This window comes from Urocitellus parryii, chromosome 15 (genome assembly GCF_045843805.1).
Source record: "Urocitellus parryii isolate mUroPar1 chromosome 15, mUroPar1.hap1, whole genome shotgun sequence".
Lineage (NCBI taxonomy): Eukaryota > Metazoa > Chordata > Mammalia > Rodentia > Sciuridae > Urocitellus > Urocitellus parryii.
In genome coordinates, this window is record NC_135545.1 from 14,820,091 (window position 1) to 14,835,314 (window position 15,224).

A 15,224-nucleotide genomic window follows, 5' to 3' on the forward strand; every position below is an offset into this window, starting at 1 on the left:
AACTCCCATTTTTTACCCCGTATACAGATTGCAGAATCACATCAGTTACACATCCACGTTTTTACATATTGCCATACTAGTGACTGTTGTATTCTGCTACCTTTCCTATCCTCTACTATCCCCCCTCCCCTCCCCTCCCATCTTCTCTCTCTACCCCCATCTACTGTAATTCATTTCTCTCCCTTGTTTTTTTTCCCTTTCCCCTCACATCGTCTTCTATGTAATTTTGTATAACAATGAGGGTCTCCTTCCATTTCCATGCAATTTCCCTTCTCTCTCCCTTTCCCTCCCACCTCTCGTCCCTGTTTAATGTTAATCTTTTTCTCATGCTCTTCCTCCCTGCTCTGTTCTTAGTTGCTCTCCTTATCTGGCATTTGTTTTTTAGGGATTGGCTTGAGAATTCTTAATACACTAAAAAACAGTAACATCACATGTGAGGGTGCAAAAGATCTGCAGCAGAGCTTGTTGAAACCCAGATTGTTGGGCCCTACTCTCAGAGTTTTCAATTCAATAGTTCTGGAGTTTGGCTCAATAATTTGTATTTCTAACAAGTACTCAGGTGATACTGATGCTGCTGGCCAGGGAACACACTTTAGCAATCATTTCTCTAAACTGCTGATGTTTTCTTGATCTAGCAGGCAAGGTTGACCTCCATTGCCCTCTGCTGGCCAGACTATAAACTCAGCTGTTATGTTTCCAGAGGAACTGAAAAAGTACAAAGTAGGAAAGGAAATGAGTAGTCATCTGTCTCAGGACTAGGTCAGCCTAAAACCAGCAATTGTCATTGTTCTGCATCAGGGTATATTTAAAGGGGTTTTACATGAATAATCCTATTTGATCTTTGCACCCATTCTGCAAAGTATTAAAGATTGGCATTTTCATTTCACTAATGAAAAAAAGCAAACCCATTGTCACACCAGTATGACAAACTGCTTGATAGAAGGCATTGTTAGAAGTGAGATTTATTCACAATCCAACTATGAAACATAGAAGTTTGTCCTCACAATGGCCAAAGAGAAGTGAACAGGGAAGCGGGCAATGAACAGATTATCTTCTATAAGGAATTATTACGTGAATGGGGGCTGGAGCTCAGTGCTAGAGCACTTACCTAGCACATGTGAGGCACTGGGTTTGATCCTTGGCACCACATAAAATTAAATAAAGGTTTGTGTCCAATTACAACTTAATAATAATAATAATAATAATAATAATAATAATAATAATAATAATAATAAATGCTGTTGCTGATTTAAGAGAGGCGGGTAGGGGAAAAAAAATTATTCCCTCCTGCCACAAGCCTTGGGAAGCCTGTTATGTAGGGCTGTTAATTCCAGGTGTCCCCTACCTCTACTTCCTCTTTCAGTAGTTAAGACTTGAATGTCAACAGAATTACCTAGAGAGCTTTTACAGATGAAGTTTCCTGGATTTTACCTCATGGTTCTGATTCAGAAGGGGCCCAGGAATTTGCATTAGGGTTTTCTTTCTTTCTTGGTTTTGTTTTTGAATCCAGGGGTGCTTTACCACTCAGCTACATCACCAGTCCTTTTTAAATTTTAGTTTAAGATAGCGTTCTCATTAAGTTGCCTAGATTGGCAGAGGATTGTAATCCTCCTGCTTCAGCCTCCCAAGTTGCTGGGATAAGAATCTGTATTTGGGGGGCTGGGATTGTAGCTCAGCGGTAGAGCACTTGCCTAGCACATGCGAAGCTCTAGGTTCGATCTTCAGCACCACATAAAAATAAATAAATAAAAATAAAGGTATTGTGTCCAACTACAACTAAAAAACAATATTTTTTAAAAAAGAATCTGTAATTGAAGATGTTGCTCCCTCTGACAGGAATCCTGGTGCAGGAGATCCAGAGACCACACTTTGAAAACCCCAGGGTCCTCATAAATTGCTCTCCTGATACGCCACAACCAGCAAAGAATCATCATTTGCCTGTGAAGGTGTTTTTCCCTAGCCCCTCTTCTAAGTTTGTTTCCTTTGCTTATAATATCCTAGATAAGAAAACGCTAAGATTCAATCCCAACTCCTTTATTTATCCTCTCCAAGAGTAAGTTTTCTCATCTGTGAAATGGGGTAATACCTACCTCACTGAAGCATAATGAAGATTAAATGAGAAGATATGTCTCGCGCATAGTTTCTGACATTCACAAGGTGTATAAGAAACCCATGTTCAAAGTTCTTGCTTTCTGATGCCTAGTTTCCTTGAAAAGTAACTGTGATTAAAAATCTTCTTTTGGATTCCCACAGATTTTTAAGCAAGAATCCTGAAGAGGACCAAGGGGAAATCTAGGTGATGTCGTCCCCCCGACTCATTCCCACGTGGAAGGATTTTAAAAACGCTGTAAATGACATCATAGAAGAAAAAAAGGTAATGTGGCATAAACATGCTATTGGCTAGCCTCTATCTTAACAGTAATAAGCACTTCAGAAGAGTCATAGACTCTCCATGAAAGCAAGAATAAACAGAGTAGACCATCAAGAGAGCTGTCGCCTTAAGAGGAAGTGGGCCATCAGTTTCTAAATAAGTTTACAGACTTCTTTTTTTAAAATATTTTTTAGTTGTAGTTGGACACAATACCTTTATTCCATTCATTTATTTTTATGTGGTGCTGAGGATCAAACCCAGGGCCCCACATATGCTAAGCAAGTGTTCCACCACTGAGTCACAATCCCAGCCCCAAGTTTACAGACTTCTTAAAAGGACATTTTTAAAAAATATTTATTTTTTAGTTTTAGGTGGACACAATATCTTTATTTTATTTTTATGTGGTGCTGAGGATCAAACCCAGTGCCTCGCGCTCATGCCAAGCGACCATGCTGCCACTTGAGCCCCATCCCCAGCCCCTTAAAAGGACATTTTGATGTGGGAAGTGAATACTTTGAAGCATTGTCACGGGAACCAACCCTCTGGGAAGAGAGAGATCCTAAAAGGAAGTGCTAGAAATAACATTTGTCAACCTCAGTTTTGCTATTGCTGGCTGTGTACAAATGGATCCCAGGTGTATATTTCACAGCTCATGTTCCATCACTATAATACATATCATATATGTGCTGTTCTTCTGCCAGATAGGTTGTCCTAAAAAGTCTTATTTGTGCATTTTTAAGATTTAATAACTTAGAGCTACATTGATTTTTGGGACACTGTAATATTACACATGGCTATAAGGTGATGTACTTACTTGGGTAATTTGTTAGATGTTATGCCTTTAATGACACATATACTTTTGTGAGGACAGGTGTAGCTAATTTCAGGTTGGAAAGAACATAGTTTTTCCTTGTGCTCACATTATAAAATCTGCTCATACAGGACCTAGAGGAGTCTGGTTCCTTCATGTGTTAGGAGATCCGTTACACTCTTGTGAAGTGGAGATGTCCTCTAAGTGCTAAGATGTACACATGTAGATGTGGCAGGAGTTAGGAGGGGCAGGATAAATTATTTGGGGAATTGATTTGTGACTTTTTTTTTGCATTATTGAGGATTAAATACAGGGCCACTCTATTATTGAACTACATCCCCAGCCCTTTTTATTTTTAATTTTCAGACACATCTCACTAGGTTGCCAAGACTGGACTAAAACTTGTGATCCTTCTGCCTCAGCCTTCCTAGTCACTAGGATTATGGGACTGTGCCAACATGCCTAGTCAACGTGATTTGTTGACAATTTATGTAGTGTGTAGTGTGTGCCCTGGCCTCTTTGTTAATGCCATATCTCTCTCCCCTATAGCCTTCAGATGACTCAAATAAAGAAATAATTGTGCTGAGTGACCGGTCCCAGACACTGTTTAAAGAATCTCGTTATCCTCAAAATATGCCAGTTATATGTCATTACTTCACTGAGGCCTACTTCTTTGCCTCCCTCTCTTGGGTGACATCCTACACAAAAGAAATACAGGTAAAACTGCGTTTCTTCTCCTTCTTAGTCTATTTTTCAAGGGACCATGCCCAGATAGCTTTCAACCTTGAATATGATTAGACCTATGATTCCCCTTTCATCCTTCCTCCAATTACAGTCTCCATGTTGAGTAAACTTCTGGGGTCCTCTAAACAGGCTAAGTATAGGAAAAGGAGCCCAAGCTTCCCACCTCTCCCTAGTTTCACCTACCATTACATGGGTAAAATTCCTCCTTAGCAAAAGAACAGGGAAAAGTAGCTGAATATCTGGGCCTTTCCTCCTTTCCTATCATTTCTAGGCAGTTTCCGTCTTATTATCTTCTAGGCTGTAGTATGGATGAAGAGCAAATCTGAGGACATGGTTGAGAAAAAAACATTCTCCATGACTGAGCGACTGCCACCCATTCAGTCAATGGTCCACGCAGGTTCCTTTCATATCCTCGTGGTCTACTGTGGTGACCTGCTCCTGCGGCTTTTTGGAGACCACTTTCGGGCATTCAAGCCACTAGGCATAGTGCCCTGCCGCTTCAATATCAACTGCCTCTGCTATGACCCAGAAGTGAAAATGCTTCTGTCTGGCATCCTGGGAGGCGTGGTCACCTGGGTCATTGAACAAAGTGGCAAGGGCCTCCAAATAGCCAACATGTTTTCCATGCCTGGTGACGAGGTTGTCCAGGACATCATGCTGAATGGCCCCAACGGCTCCCTCCTAGCTCTGTGTGAGACTGTAGTGAGGGTCCTTGAGCACCAGGGCCAAGGCCAGCTGGGAGAGGCAAAGAAGTTCCTATCCAGCAGTGGCTCCTCTATCACCTGCTGCTTCACCTGTATTGATCAGGGCTTTCTCTATGCTGGAAACAAGAGTGGGGAAATCCAGGTATGGAGCCTCACTCGAAGCCATCCCCTCCACAGTTTCAAGGCCCATTCCTCATTAGTGGTATGTATTCACAGCCGGCCAGAGGCCCACACCCTGCTAACAGCTGGCAGAGAAGGCACAATCAAGGAGTGGAACCTGACTTCAGGTAACCTGCTTCGGCGACTAGAACTTGGTGAGGAGCTGTTCGACCTCCAGTTCATTGATGACATTACTTTCTTCTGCCAAACTACCCATAGTTTTTCATTGCGCCGTCTGCCCTTCTTCTATACCCTCTTCAACGTCTGTGGTTCTACTCCACAGCAGGTGCGTAGAATCTGCTGTGGAGAAAACTGGTTCCGGATCTTGTGTACTACAGAGGATGGCCTGTTGCGCTTTGTGTCCCCACTAACAGGGGAGCTTCTGATTCTCACCTGGCCCTTCTCAATCTTGGACAATGCTGTGGATTGGGCCTATGATCCAGGAAAAGAGGAGCTCTTTGTTGCAACAGGTGGCTCAGAGGTGCTAGTGTTTGACACAACTCGCTGCCCTTGCCCAGCTAAGTATCTTTTAGGCACATCACCAGATTCTCATGACTTTGTACAATGCCTGGCTTATGGGCATTTCCACCTGGGCCGGGGGCTAGAAGGACTGATATTCTCTGGGCACCAGAGTGGTATGATAAGAGTGCTCTCCCAGCACAGCTGTGCCCGAGTAGAGAAATTAGTGCATTTTGGGGCTGTTCTGGCACTTTCTACAATGTCTGGAGGGATTCTTGCTAGCCGAGAAAACACTTTGCTCTGTTCCTATGGAATGGATGACTATATACACCTGTCAGAAGCTGTGTTATCTGAGATCAGAGTACAACTGCAGCCCCTTGCCAGCATTCTCAGTAGCTGTCACCTAAAACACCTGATACTATTGCCTAAGTCTGTGGGTGCCATCACAGACACCAGCCGCCTGCGTCTCTGGAAGTTCCATGATTTTCTGTCTTCTGTGTCACAGGAAAGCTCAAAGTTCATTGAGACTTTGCCTCTGCACCAATGTGCCATCACATCCTTTGATGTCTGCTTGCCCTTGAGTCTTTTTGTCACAGGTGGTATTGATGGCTCTGTCCGGATATGGGACTTTCATGGTAGACTCATAGCCACGCTGGACTCTTCACTGCACTTTGGCCCACTCTGCTTTGCTAATGATCGGGGTGACCTGCTTGTGACTTTCAACCAGAGTCTGTATCTGGTATCTTGCTTAAAACTGCTTCCCTCGTCTGTGCTGTCCCGCCTTTCCTTTATGACTATGACAGATGAAGTACTAGAAGCCCCTAAGCCTTTTATACCAGGCTTTTTCTTCTCCTTTGAGACCATGTTTGTGCCCAAGTATATCTACCATGTTCGTAGAAAACAGGAATTAGTGGGTCTGAAGACTCTTGTCAATAAGCGGGCCATTGCCTTTGACCATTCTGTGCCACATGTCATAGAAGAAGATAAAAACGGAAGCCCTGTATTACTGCGCACCACCACACATGATACTTTGGAAAAGACGGGAACTGACGGGACAGAGATGAAAAAACCTCACCATACCCATTATGTGGCTCCTCCCCAGTTACAGCTGACTTACTGGGATGGACTCAACCCTTATCAGATATTGCGATGCTACTTTGGTCATGGGAGGAAATGGCTCCTTGCCCCTGATTGCTACATCCCCAACTCAGTGATCCGTGCCCGTCTATGGCCAGAGGGATGTCCAATATACTTACAGTGCAATCTGCACTCACCTATGCGGGAATTGGAATGGGAAAAGTCCGAACCATTCTTCTTTTGGCATGGCAGGGGAAGAGCTATAAGTGATCTAGGAGAATTTGCACAGGAGGAGGATGAAAGCCTTATAAAATCAAGAATAATCAGGGATATAAACGAGGGTCTTCTTACAGATGCAGCAAATCGAAGTTGGCTGGGAAGAAAAATGAGTGAAATGAATGAAATAGCTGTTAGTAGCCTGATTGAGACAATCCTTGGTGTTATGATCCATGCTGTCCCACTGAAGTACCAGTGCTGCATTGGTGCACTAGGGCAAATCTTTGCCTCTTATCAGGTGTCTCCACCCCTGCGTTCTGAGACAGCCCATCGTCTGCTGGATGATACGACTAATTCTAACCCATTGATCCGAGAATTAGCCTGGGAAGGGTTGAAGCGTCTAGGAATGATTACTCATCTCTTTGCCTTGCCTCTGGCTCAAGGATTAATGGATAAGGACCAAAGAGTGAGGAGCAAGGCACTAAGTCTTATGGCCGATACTGGAATCCACACTAAGACCTCACTCTTAAACTTGATCCAGAAAGAAGAAACTTACAGGGATATGCAGTAAGTTTTTTGTGCCTTCCTCAATTATTTACTACTACTACTGCTACTAGTATTATTTTCAGTCTGGGGGCTGAACCCAGGGCTAGTGAACTAATCCCTAGCCCTTTTATTTTATTTTGAGATGGGGTCTTGCTAAGTTACTGAGGCTGGTCTCAAACTTTTGATCCTTCTACCTCATCCTCCCAAGTTGCTGGGGTTTTAGACGTACACCACCACACCTAGCTCCTTCCTCATTTCTATTTTATTTTCCCCTTCCCACATTTTCCCCTTCCTTTTCATTGCTAGAGTTCCCTCATCCCTGTTTATTAGCGCTTCCTGGTCTTTCTTCTCTTTATAACCTTTTTCTAAGACTATCTTTGATGGCCATTTCTTTCTTCATTTCTTTGCCTATTTTTGTCTGTCCTCTACTCCCTTCAAGTTTCACTTTCTATTTTTTTCTGCTCCTGATAGAGCCCTCATATAGATCCCTCCAGTCACTGCCATCTTGGCTTCCTAAACTTTTTTTTTTTCTTTTTGGTCTTCATTTACATCTACCTACACTCTCTCTTGTGGTCACTTCACCAAGCCCCCTGACTGTTCCGCAGCAGTTCTTTCCTCCCCATTTTCCTTCTTATTCTTGATTCAGTAAAGTTCTTCCTCTCCTTTGACTTTCATAGGCAAGAGATGGTTGGGGAGGAATCCCTGGATCTTCTGCTGGGGATGGGACCCTCAGATCTCCAAATCCTTCACACTCAAGTGGAGCAGCGACTAAATGAAAATCTGACCTTGGCAAAAGGAGATAAAAAACCTGATTTTTCTTTGGATGTCTCAAAGATTTCTGAGCAAATATACCCTCCTACACAACATCTTTCATTTTCTGAAGAATATGAATTCAAGCCCAGCAAAGGTCCAAAACGGAGCCGAGGAGGAGGCAGAAAGCAGAGTATGTACAGGGTGATCGGTTCCAAGCCTCAGGGTCTCCAAGAGGCAGGGTAGTTAGGGATATGATGGGTCAAGAGATAATAGGTGGGAAGAGAGAAAAATGAAAAGATCTTTCCTAGAAGAGAATTCTCTTTGGAAGAATCCACCCAAACCCAGGAAGACTCCAAGGCCTTTCTCTCTAGGATTGTGGGGTATGCTGAGAATATAGCAAGAAGAATGCTTTTCTCCCCCTTCCCTTTAAAGGCCTAGCCTTCTCTCTTGCTACTTCTTCTATAGGAGTTCCTCTTAGCCTACTTTAGATTTGGGAAGAGTTTCATTTAGCTTCTTACACTTTTCTTACCTCCATCTCCTGATTTTCCTTGCAGCCCGAAAATGGTTGCGAAGTCTCAGAAGGATGAAAGAGGGAGACACTAAACAGACTGGCATAGAGCCAGGTCCTGTAGAGGGTGAAAGTGAAGAGGTACCAGTTGAGATAGAGGACATAATTTCCAGGTCTTCAACTGTCAGTTTAATAAAAGGCTCAAGAGAGGCTGAACTTTCAGATAGAGATTCCTCAAAGGAACACATTGCCCTGACCCTGAAGATGCTGAAGAAAACACGTGTCAAAAGAGGCAAGAAAGCAACAGCTCAGAAACCCAAAAAAGTGCACAAGAAGAAAAGATCAGAACCTGAAGAGTTCATCGAGGAACCTCTATATCCTGTCGTGGAAAAACCAGTTGCAAAAAAAGTTAAAGTCTCTGGGCGGGGTGCTTCTGGAGTGGCTGGCCAGAGGGTTATCCCTGGAGATATCTCCACATGGCGGGATGACTTGTGTCGTCTTATGACCCTGAGGATATCTGGTTCCCAAACAAAAATGTCAGAAGATCTAAACAGGGAGATAGTGACTGTGGCTCAGGAGATGCTGGCAGATCGGCGACCCAGCTGGGAACTCTTTCAGAAGATCTGCCCAGTGCTGAAGAAAGAAAGCGAGGAAGTACTTGAGGATGAGGACTGGGATGAAGTCTGGCCAGAGGAAAGAACAATTTCTATCCATGAAGAAGCAATTAGAGAAGACATGGTAATTAGAGGTAAGGAAGAGATATCAAAGGAACAAGAAGAAGAGCAAAAGGAAGAAAAGGACATGCAAGGCTTGGAAGAAGTGATAACAAAAAAAAGCAAAAAGAAGAAAGTTTTATTTTTAGAATCAGGTGACCTAGTCAAGGGAAAACCAAAGTCAAAGAAAGAAGAAAAGAAACATGAAAAGAAACCCTCTAAGAAGGTATCTAGGCAAGAGAAAAAAGAAAGTCAGGAAGAAAAGAAAGTAAGTAAAAAAGAGAAGGAAATGATCAAAGAAGAGAGAGAGGTAATTGAACAAATTAGGAAAAGGGCTAAACCCAAAAAGGAAGTGGTTGAGCCAGAAGAAAAAAAAGATAAGGTTGAGAGGAAGCTGTCATGGCAGGAATGGAAGAAATCCTGGGATCAGTGGAGACAGGCCTACAATGAGAGGAAGATACCCTGGGATGAATGGAAGCAAGAATGGGACAGTAGCCATGTTCAGGAAGAGGAGGATGAAGGGGAGCTAATGCCAGATGAGGAGGGGAAGAAGAAGCTGACATGGGATGAGTGGAGACAGATATGGGAAAGATTGATGCCATCCAAATCCAAGGATGAGAAAGAATGGAGCCTGGAGGAAGACGTGTCTGAGGAGTCGGAAGAAGAAGAGTTGGTCACAGCAGAGCAGAGACAGATCCAGGAAGAACAGAAACAAGCCAGGATAAACAAGGAACATGCCAAAGAAGAAAGAAAACGAGCCAAAGAAGAGAGAAAACTAGCAAAAGAAGAAGAGAAACTTGCACAAGAAGAGAGAAAACTGGCTCAGGAAGAGAGAAAACTTGCCCAAGAATATCTGAAAGCATTCCTGAGAGATGGGAAAATGGCCCAGGGAGAGGGGACATTTGCCTATAAAGAGGAAAAACTGGCTGAAAGGGAAGAGAACCTAAACCAGGAAGCAGAACGAGTAGCCCAGAAAAAGAAGAAACTGGCCAAGAAATCAGAAAAAATAGCTCAACAAGAGGAGAAACTAGCCAAGAAAGCAGAGAAAATAGCTGATACAAAAAATGTATTGGGCAAGAAAATGGACATACTAACCTATAAGGAAACAAGTCTAGAAGGGCAAGAAAAGGAGCTGGGCAAAGAATTGAAGGGACTAGCATGGGATATGGAAGAACTGGCTAGGAAAGAAATTCCACTGATTGAGGAAGAAGGAAGACTGGTTGAAGAAAAGAAGAAACTGGATCAGGAGGAGGAGACACTGGCCTCACACGAGGTGAATCTGATTATGGAAGAGGATAAGCTGGCTCAGGAAGAAGAGCTGCTGATCCAGGACGAGGATAAGCTGGCCCAGGACAAGGAAAAAATGCCTGAGAAAGAGAAAGACCTGGCCAAGAGAAGGGAGAAACTGATGCAGAGCAAAGAGGAACTGGCCCAGGAATGGCAAATACTGAACCATAACAAGGAAGAACTTGCACAGAATAAGAAAAAACTGGATCAGGAGGAGGAGACACTGGCCTCACACGAGGGGAATCTGATTATGGAAGAGGATAAGCTGGCTCAGGAAGAAGAGCTGCTGATCCAGGAAGAGGATAAGCTGGCCCAGGACAAGGAAAAAATGCCTGAGAAAGAGAAAGACCTGGCCAAGAGAAGGGAGAAACTGATGCAGAGCAAAGAGGAACTGGCCCAGGAATGGCAAACACTGAACCATAACAAGGAAGAACTTGCACAGAATAAGAAGAGACTGGTCCAGAAAGAGGAGAACCTCGCCGAAGAAAAGAAGAAATTGGCTCAGGAAAAAGAAAAATTGGCTCAGAGGAAAAATAATTTCCTCCAAAATAAAGAAAAAATTTCCCAGGGGAGAGAGCAATTAGCTCAATTAAAGATTAAGATGGATGTGTACAAGGAGAAAGTAGTTCAGGGAGAGCAGAGGCTGAAAAAGGAGCAGGAGGCAGTAGCCCAGAAGAAGGAAAAACTGGCTGCTAGAGAGAAGAAACTGATTCAAACAGATGCAATTTTGGGTGAAAAACAGGTGAAATTAGCCCAGGAAAAGATGCAGCTGGCTGAGGAGAAGAAGGCAATGTTTCAAGAGAAGAAACTGCTCAGAGAAGAGCAGGATATTGCTAAGGAAGAAAAGGCATTGAACACAGAAATGCAGAAGGTAGTCCAAGAGAGGACAAGGTTGAATGAGATAGAAATGCTCTCCACAAAGGGAGAAATCCCCGAACAGGCAAAACTGACTGAGCTTGAAATGGCACAAATGAAGAAGAAATTGTCACTAGAGGAGAAGATACTAATCTATGAAGATAGGATTTTGGCTACAGAGAAAAGGAACATTGCCAAAGAAAAACTGGAATATACTAGAGGGCAGAGACTACATGCTGAAGAAGAAAGGAAGTTAGCCAAAGCGTTAAGGAAAGAAAAGAAGGATATTTCCAAGCAAACAAGAAAAGTCAGCAGAATCTTAAAGGATCTTCAAAAACTTATCAGTGATGAAAGGCAACTAACCCAGGAAAAAATAAAGTTGACCAAGTTAAAGAGGTCACTCTTTGTTAAGGAGAGCATGTTGAGCACGGAACAGAAGAAACTTGATAGCAAAGAGTGGGATTTTTCTAAGGAACATGAAGAAATGACCACAGATGAGAAGGAACTGGCTAATAAACAGAGAAAACTGGCCAATGAAATGAGAAAAGTGAGAAAACTAGAGAAAAGAGTGGCTGAGGAAGAAAGAAGATTAGCCAGGGAACATAGAGAAATCGCACAGGCTGAAGACAGGGAAGAAATAACAGAGGATATAAAAGAAGAAATTGCACTCCTGAAAGAAGAGAGGAGAAAGAGAAAACAGGTAAAGGGAGTTGTTACCCCAAAGGAACAGGTTTATGGTCAAACAGATGAGGTGGAAAGTGAAGAGATATTTTCTAAAGAAATAGAAAACCTATTAGATGAAGTAGAGCAAGAGAGTTTATCTGAGGCAGAGGAGAAAAAAGGAGAGGAGGAAGAGAAAGAGGAAGAGGAAGAAGAGGAGGAGGAAGAGGAGGAGGAGGAAGGAGAGGAAGAGGAGGAGGAGGAGGAAGAAGGAGAGGAAGAGGAGAAGCTAAAGGAGGTGGAGGAGATGGAAGAGGAGGAGGAGGAGAAGAAAAAGAAGAGGAAGAAGATGATGAAGAAGAAAAAGATGAAAAAGAAGGCAGTACAGGAGGAGGAGGAGGGAGGGTTTGAGGAGGAAGAAGAAAGCATGAGTGAGGAAGAAAAGGAAGAAGAAAGCAAGAGTAAGACAGAAGAGGTAGAAAAAAAGAGATCACTGGAAGAAGTGGTGAAGAAAAAAGAGATCTTAAAAAGAGAACTACTAAAGTTACAAAAAGAAAGAGGAAAGCAACTACTAGGAAGGAAACTTATCCTTTCTGTAGTACAAGGTGTCCCTCTAGACAAAGGCAGTGTTATGAAGTTGGATGTTCTCAAAAGCCCTTCTAGGAAAAGCATCTCAGAAGCTCTGGAGATGGGAGAGAAGATACCTGCACCACCGTTGGTAAAACAGATATCCTTGGGAGAAAAGGCCACAAGCCCTTCCAGAAAAATCCCTTCCAGAAAAAGCATCTCAGAAGCTCTGGAGATGGGAGAGAAGATACCCGCACCACCGTTGGTAAAACAGATATCCTTGGGAGAAAAGGCCACAAGCCCTTCCAGAAAAATCCCTTCCAGAAAAAGCATCTCAGAAGCCCTGGAGATGGGAGAGAAGATACCTGCACCACCGTTGGTAAAACAGATATCCTTGGGAGAAAAGGCCACAAGCCCTTCCAGAAAAATCCCTTCCAGAAAAAGCATCTCAGAAGCTCTGGAGATGGGAGAGAAGATACCTGCACCACCGTTGGTAAAACAGATATCCTTGGGAGAAAAGGCCACAAGCCCTTCCAGAAAAATCCCTTCCAGAAAAAGCATCTCAGAAGCTCTGGAGATGGGAGAGAAGATACCTGCACCACCGTTGGTAAAACAGATATCCTTGGGAGAAAAGGCCACAAGACCTTCTAGAAAAATCCCTTCCAGAAAAAGCATCTCAGAAGCTCTGGAGATGGGAAAGAAGATACCCGCATCACCACTGAAAAAACAGATATCCTTGGGAGAAAAGGCCACAAGCCCTTCCAGAAAAAGCATCTCAGAAGCTCTGGAGATGGGAAAAAAGATACCCACATCACCGCTGGAAAAACAGATATCCTTGGGAGAAAAGGCCACAAGCCCTTCCAGAAAAATCCCTTCCAGAAAAAGCATCTCAGAAGCTCTGGAGATGGGAAAGAAGATACCCGCACCACCGTTGGAAAAACAGATATCCTTGGGAGAAAAGGCCACAAGCCCTTCCAGAAAAAGCATCTCAGAAGCTCTGGAGATGGGAGAGAAGATACCAGAACCACTATTGGAAAAACAGATATCCTTGGGAACAGTACTCAAGACATCTAGAACATTCCCAAAGATAAAGGTGATAGATGAAGAAAAAGAACTGTTACCAATATATAAGCCCACATCTCTATATGTTTTAGATAAAATTCTGGAGTCCCCAAAACAGGACATAAAGACACCACTCAAGCCCCACATATTTAAAGAGACCCTGGAAGCTCAGAAACGCAAACTACTACGTACCAAGTGGAAGTGGTTTTTGCAGCGTCATCCATCTCTCATTGGAAAGACTAAGGTACAATTCTCTCTCGCTCAAATCCTGGCTGGGAAATATCCAGAGGCAAGCCTCTCAGATGTAGAGTGGATCCACAATGTTCTAGAACAGATGGAAGCAGGAGAAGAGCTTTCCAGGGATAGTTTCCATAGACTGTGTCAGCTCCTCAAAGACCTCACCTCAAAGGGAGACTTAGAATGGCTGCATCAGGCAAAACTTGAAGCCATTGTGTACACCCACAAGCAGGCCATGGAATCACGAAGCACAGGCACCTTAAAATCCAGTAGGGAGTTCATGAGTCCAAAACGCCTAAAAGTGATTCCTCCTATAAAAAAAAAGGAAAAGGAGAGTTGGCTAGAACCTTTGGCTGTCCCCACACCAAAGCCCCCATTAGTGACCAAGAGGTTTATAGACCCAAAGGCTATAAATTGGCATCTTCTGGGGGAGCCTTACAGAAATAGACGAATACAGCAGTTATCAGATGCTCTCAAAGAGATGGAGACACAATACTTTTATCCTACCACAAAAGACATTTTTCTGGATCCCCATGCCTCTGTGGAAAAACAAACCCTGGCACTAATATTTCAAAAGGACTTATGGGATATCAAGGGTAAGGGCAGGTTTCCCAAATTGCCCAAGTTGGAGAAGAAGACACAGCCCATCTCTAAAAAAAAGGAAGAAGAGGTACCTCGATGGGAGACATTTGTGGCCATGTACCATGTTTTGCGGATGCTTCAGCAGCGATATGCCAGTGATACAACTGCATGGATGAAAGAGTTCCACCAGCTCATGGACCTGTACCAGCTTAAGTCCCCCCAAATCCAGAGGCTGCTACAAGACCTGCTTCTGAGAGAGGAACCTCAATCCCAAGACATCATTTACAAAGAGGCCCTAAAGGCCATGGATCTAGTACCTGGGGAGCGGTTATTCTATTGCTTGGTTTGTGGGGGCTCTCACACCCAAAGAAGACCTCTTAAGTTCCAGGGTGTAATACCCCTCCCTGGACAGAATAACGTGCATACTCTCCTTTCCATAGGCATTGCCCAGTATGGAATCTTGGAACTTGCCTGGAAGAGCCTGCCCCAGGCTGATATTCACCTGACCAAGGAATTGCCCTACATCTTTACTCCCACTCTCTAATTCAGGACTGGCTGGATGTCAGAACTTTTCATTTTCAGCTGAAGAAATGCCTGGTGATCAGAATATAGACCCTCAATGCTAGGGCCCATAAAGATTTAGAACCAGGTCAAAGCCCTTTCCAACCCAGATCTGGAAACTAGTTTCTATATGGGAAATAAAGAGGAGATTCTTATTTGCCACAAGTGATTTGATGTGTTCCTTTCGTCCAAGCTTTGTTTCTCTAGGAAGGTTTATCAGACGTATTTCTAAAAATAGGAAAACTCAGAATCCAGTGGTGCTCACCCTGTATAGTCCTGGAGGCAGAAGAGTCTTTCCTTGTCCCCTTCCTTGTTGGCCTCCCATCCACCATCTTCTTACAAAAACTGTATG

The 15,224-nt window shown here is 43.5% G+C and overlaps 1 protein-coding gene across 1 annotated transcript; it reads left to right on the forward strand.

The window, feature by feature from the left end:
* The first annotated feature begins 2,299 nt into the window (after nt 1-2,299).
* Nucleotides 2,300-14,855, forward strand: Wdr87 (WD repeat domain 87). Its single transcript, XM_077793393.1, has 8 exons — nt 2,300-2,374; nt 2,651-2,653; nt 3,732-3,899; nt 4,224-7,108; nt 7,765-8,030; nt 8,395-10,334; nt 10,587-12,615; nt 13,489-14,855. Exons 1-8 carry the CDS (start codon nt 2,300-2,302, stop codon nt 14,853-14,855), a joined length of 8,733 nt encoding a protein of 2,910 aa, XP_077649519.1.
* The last annotated feature ends 369 nt before the right edge of the window (nt 14,856-15,224 follow it).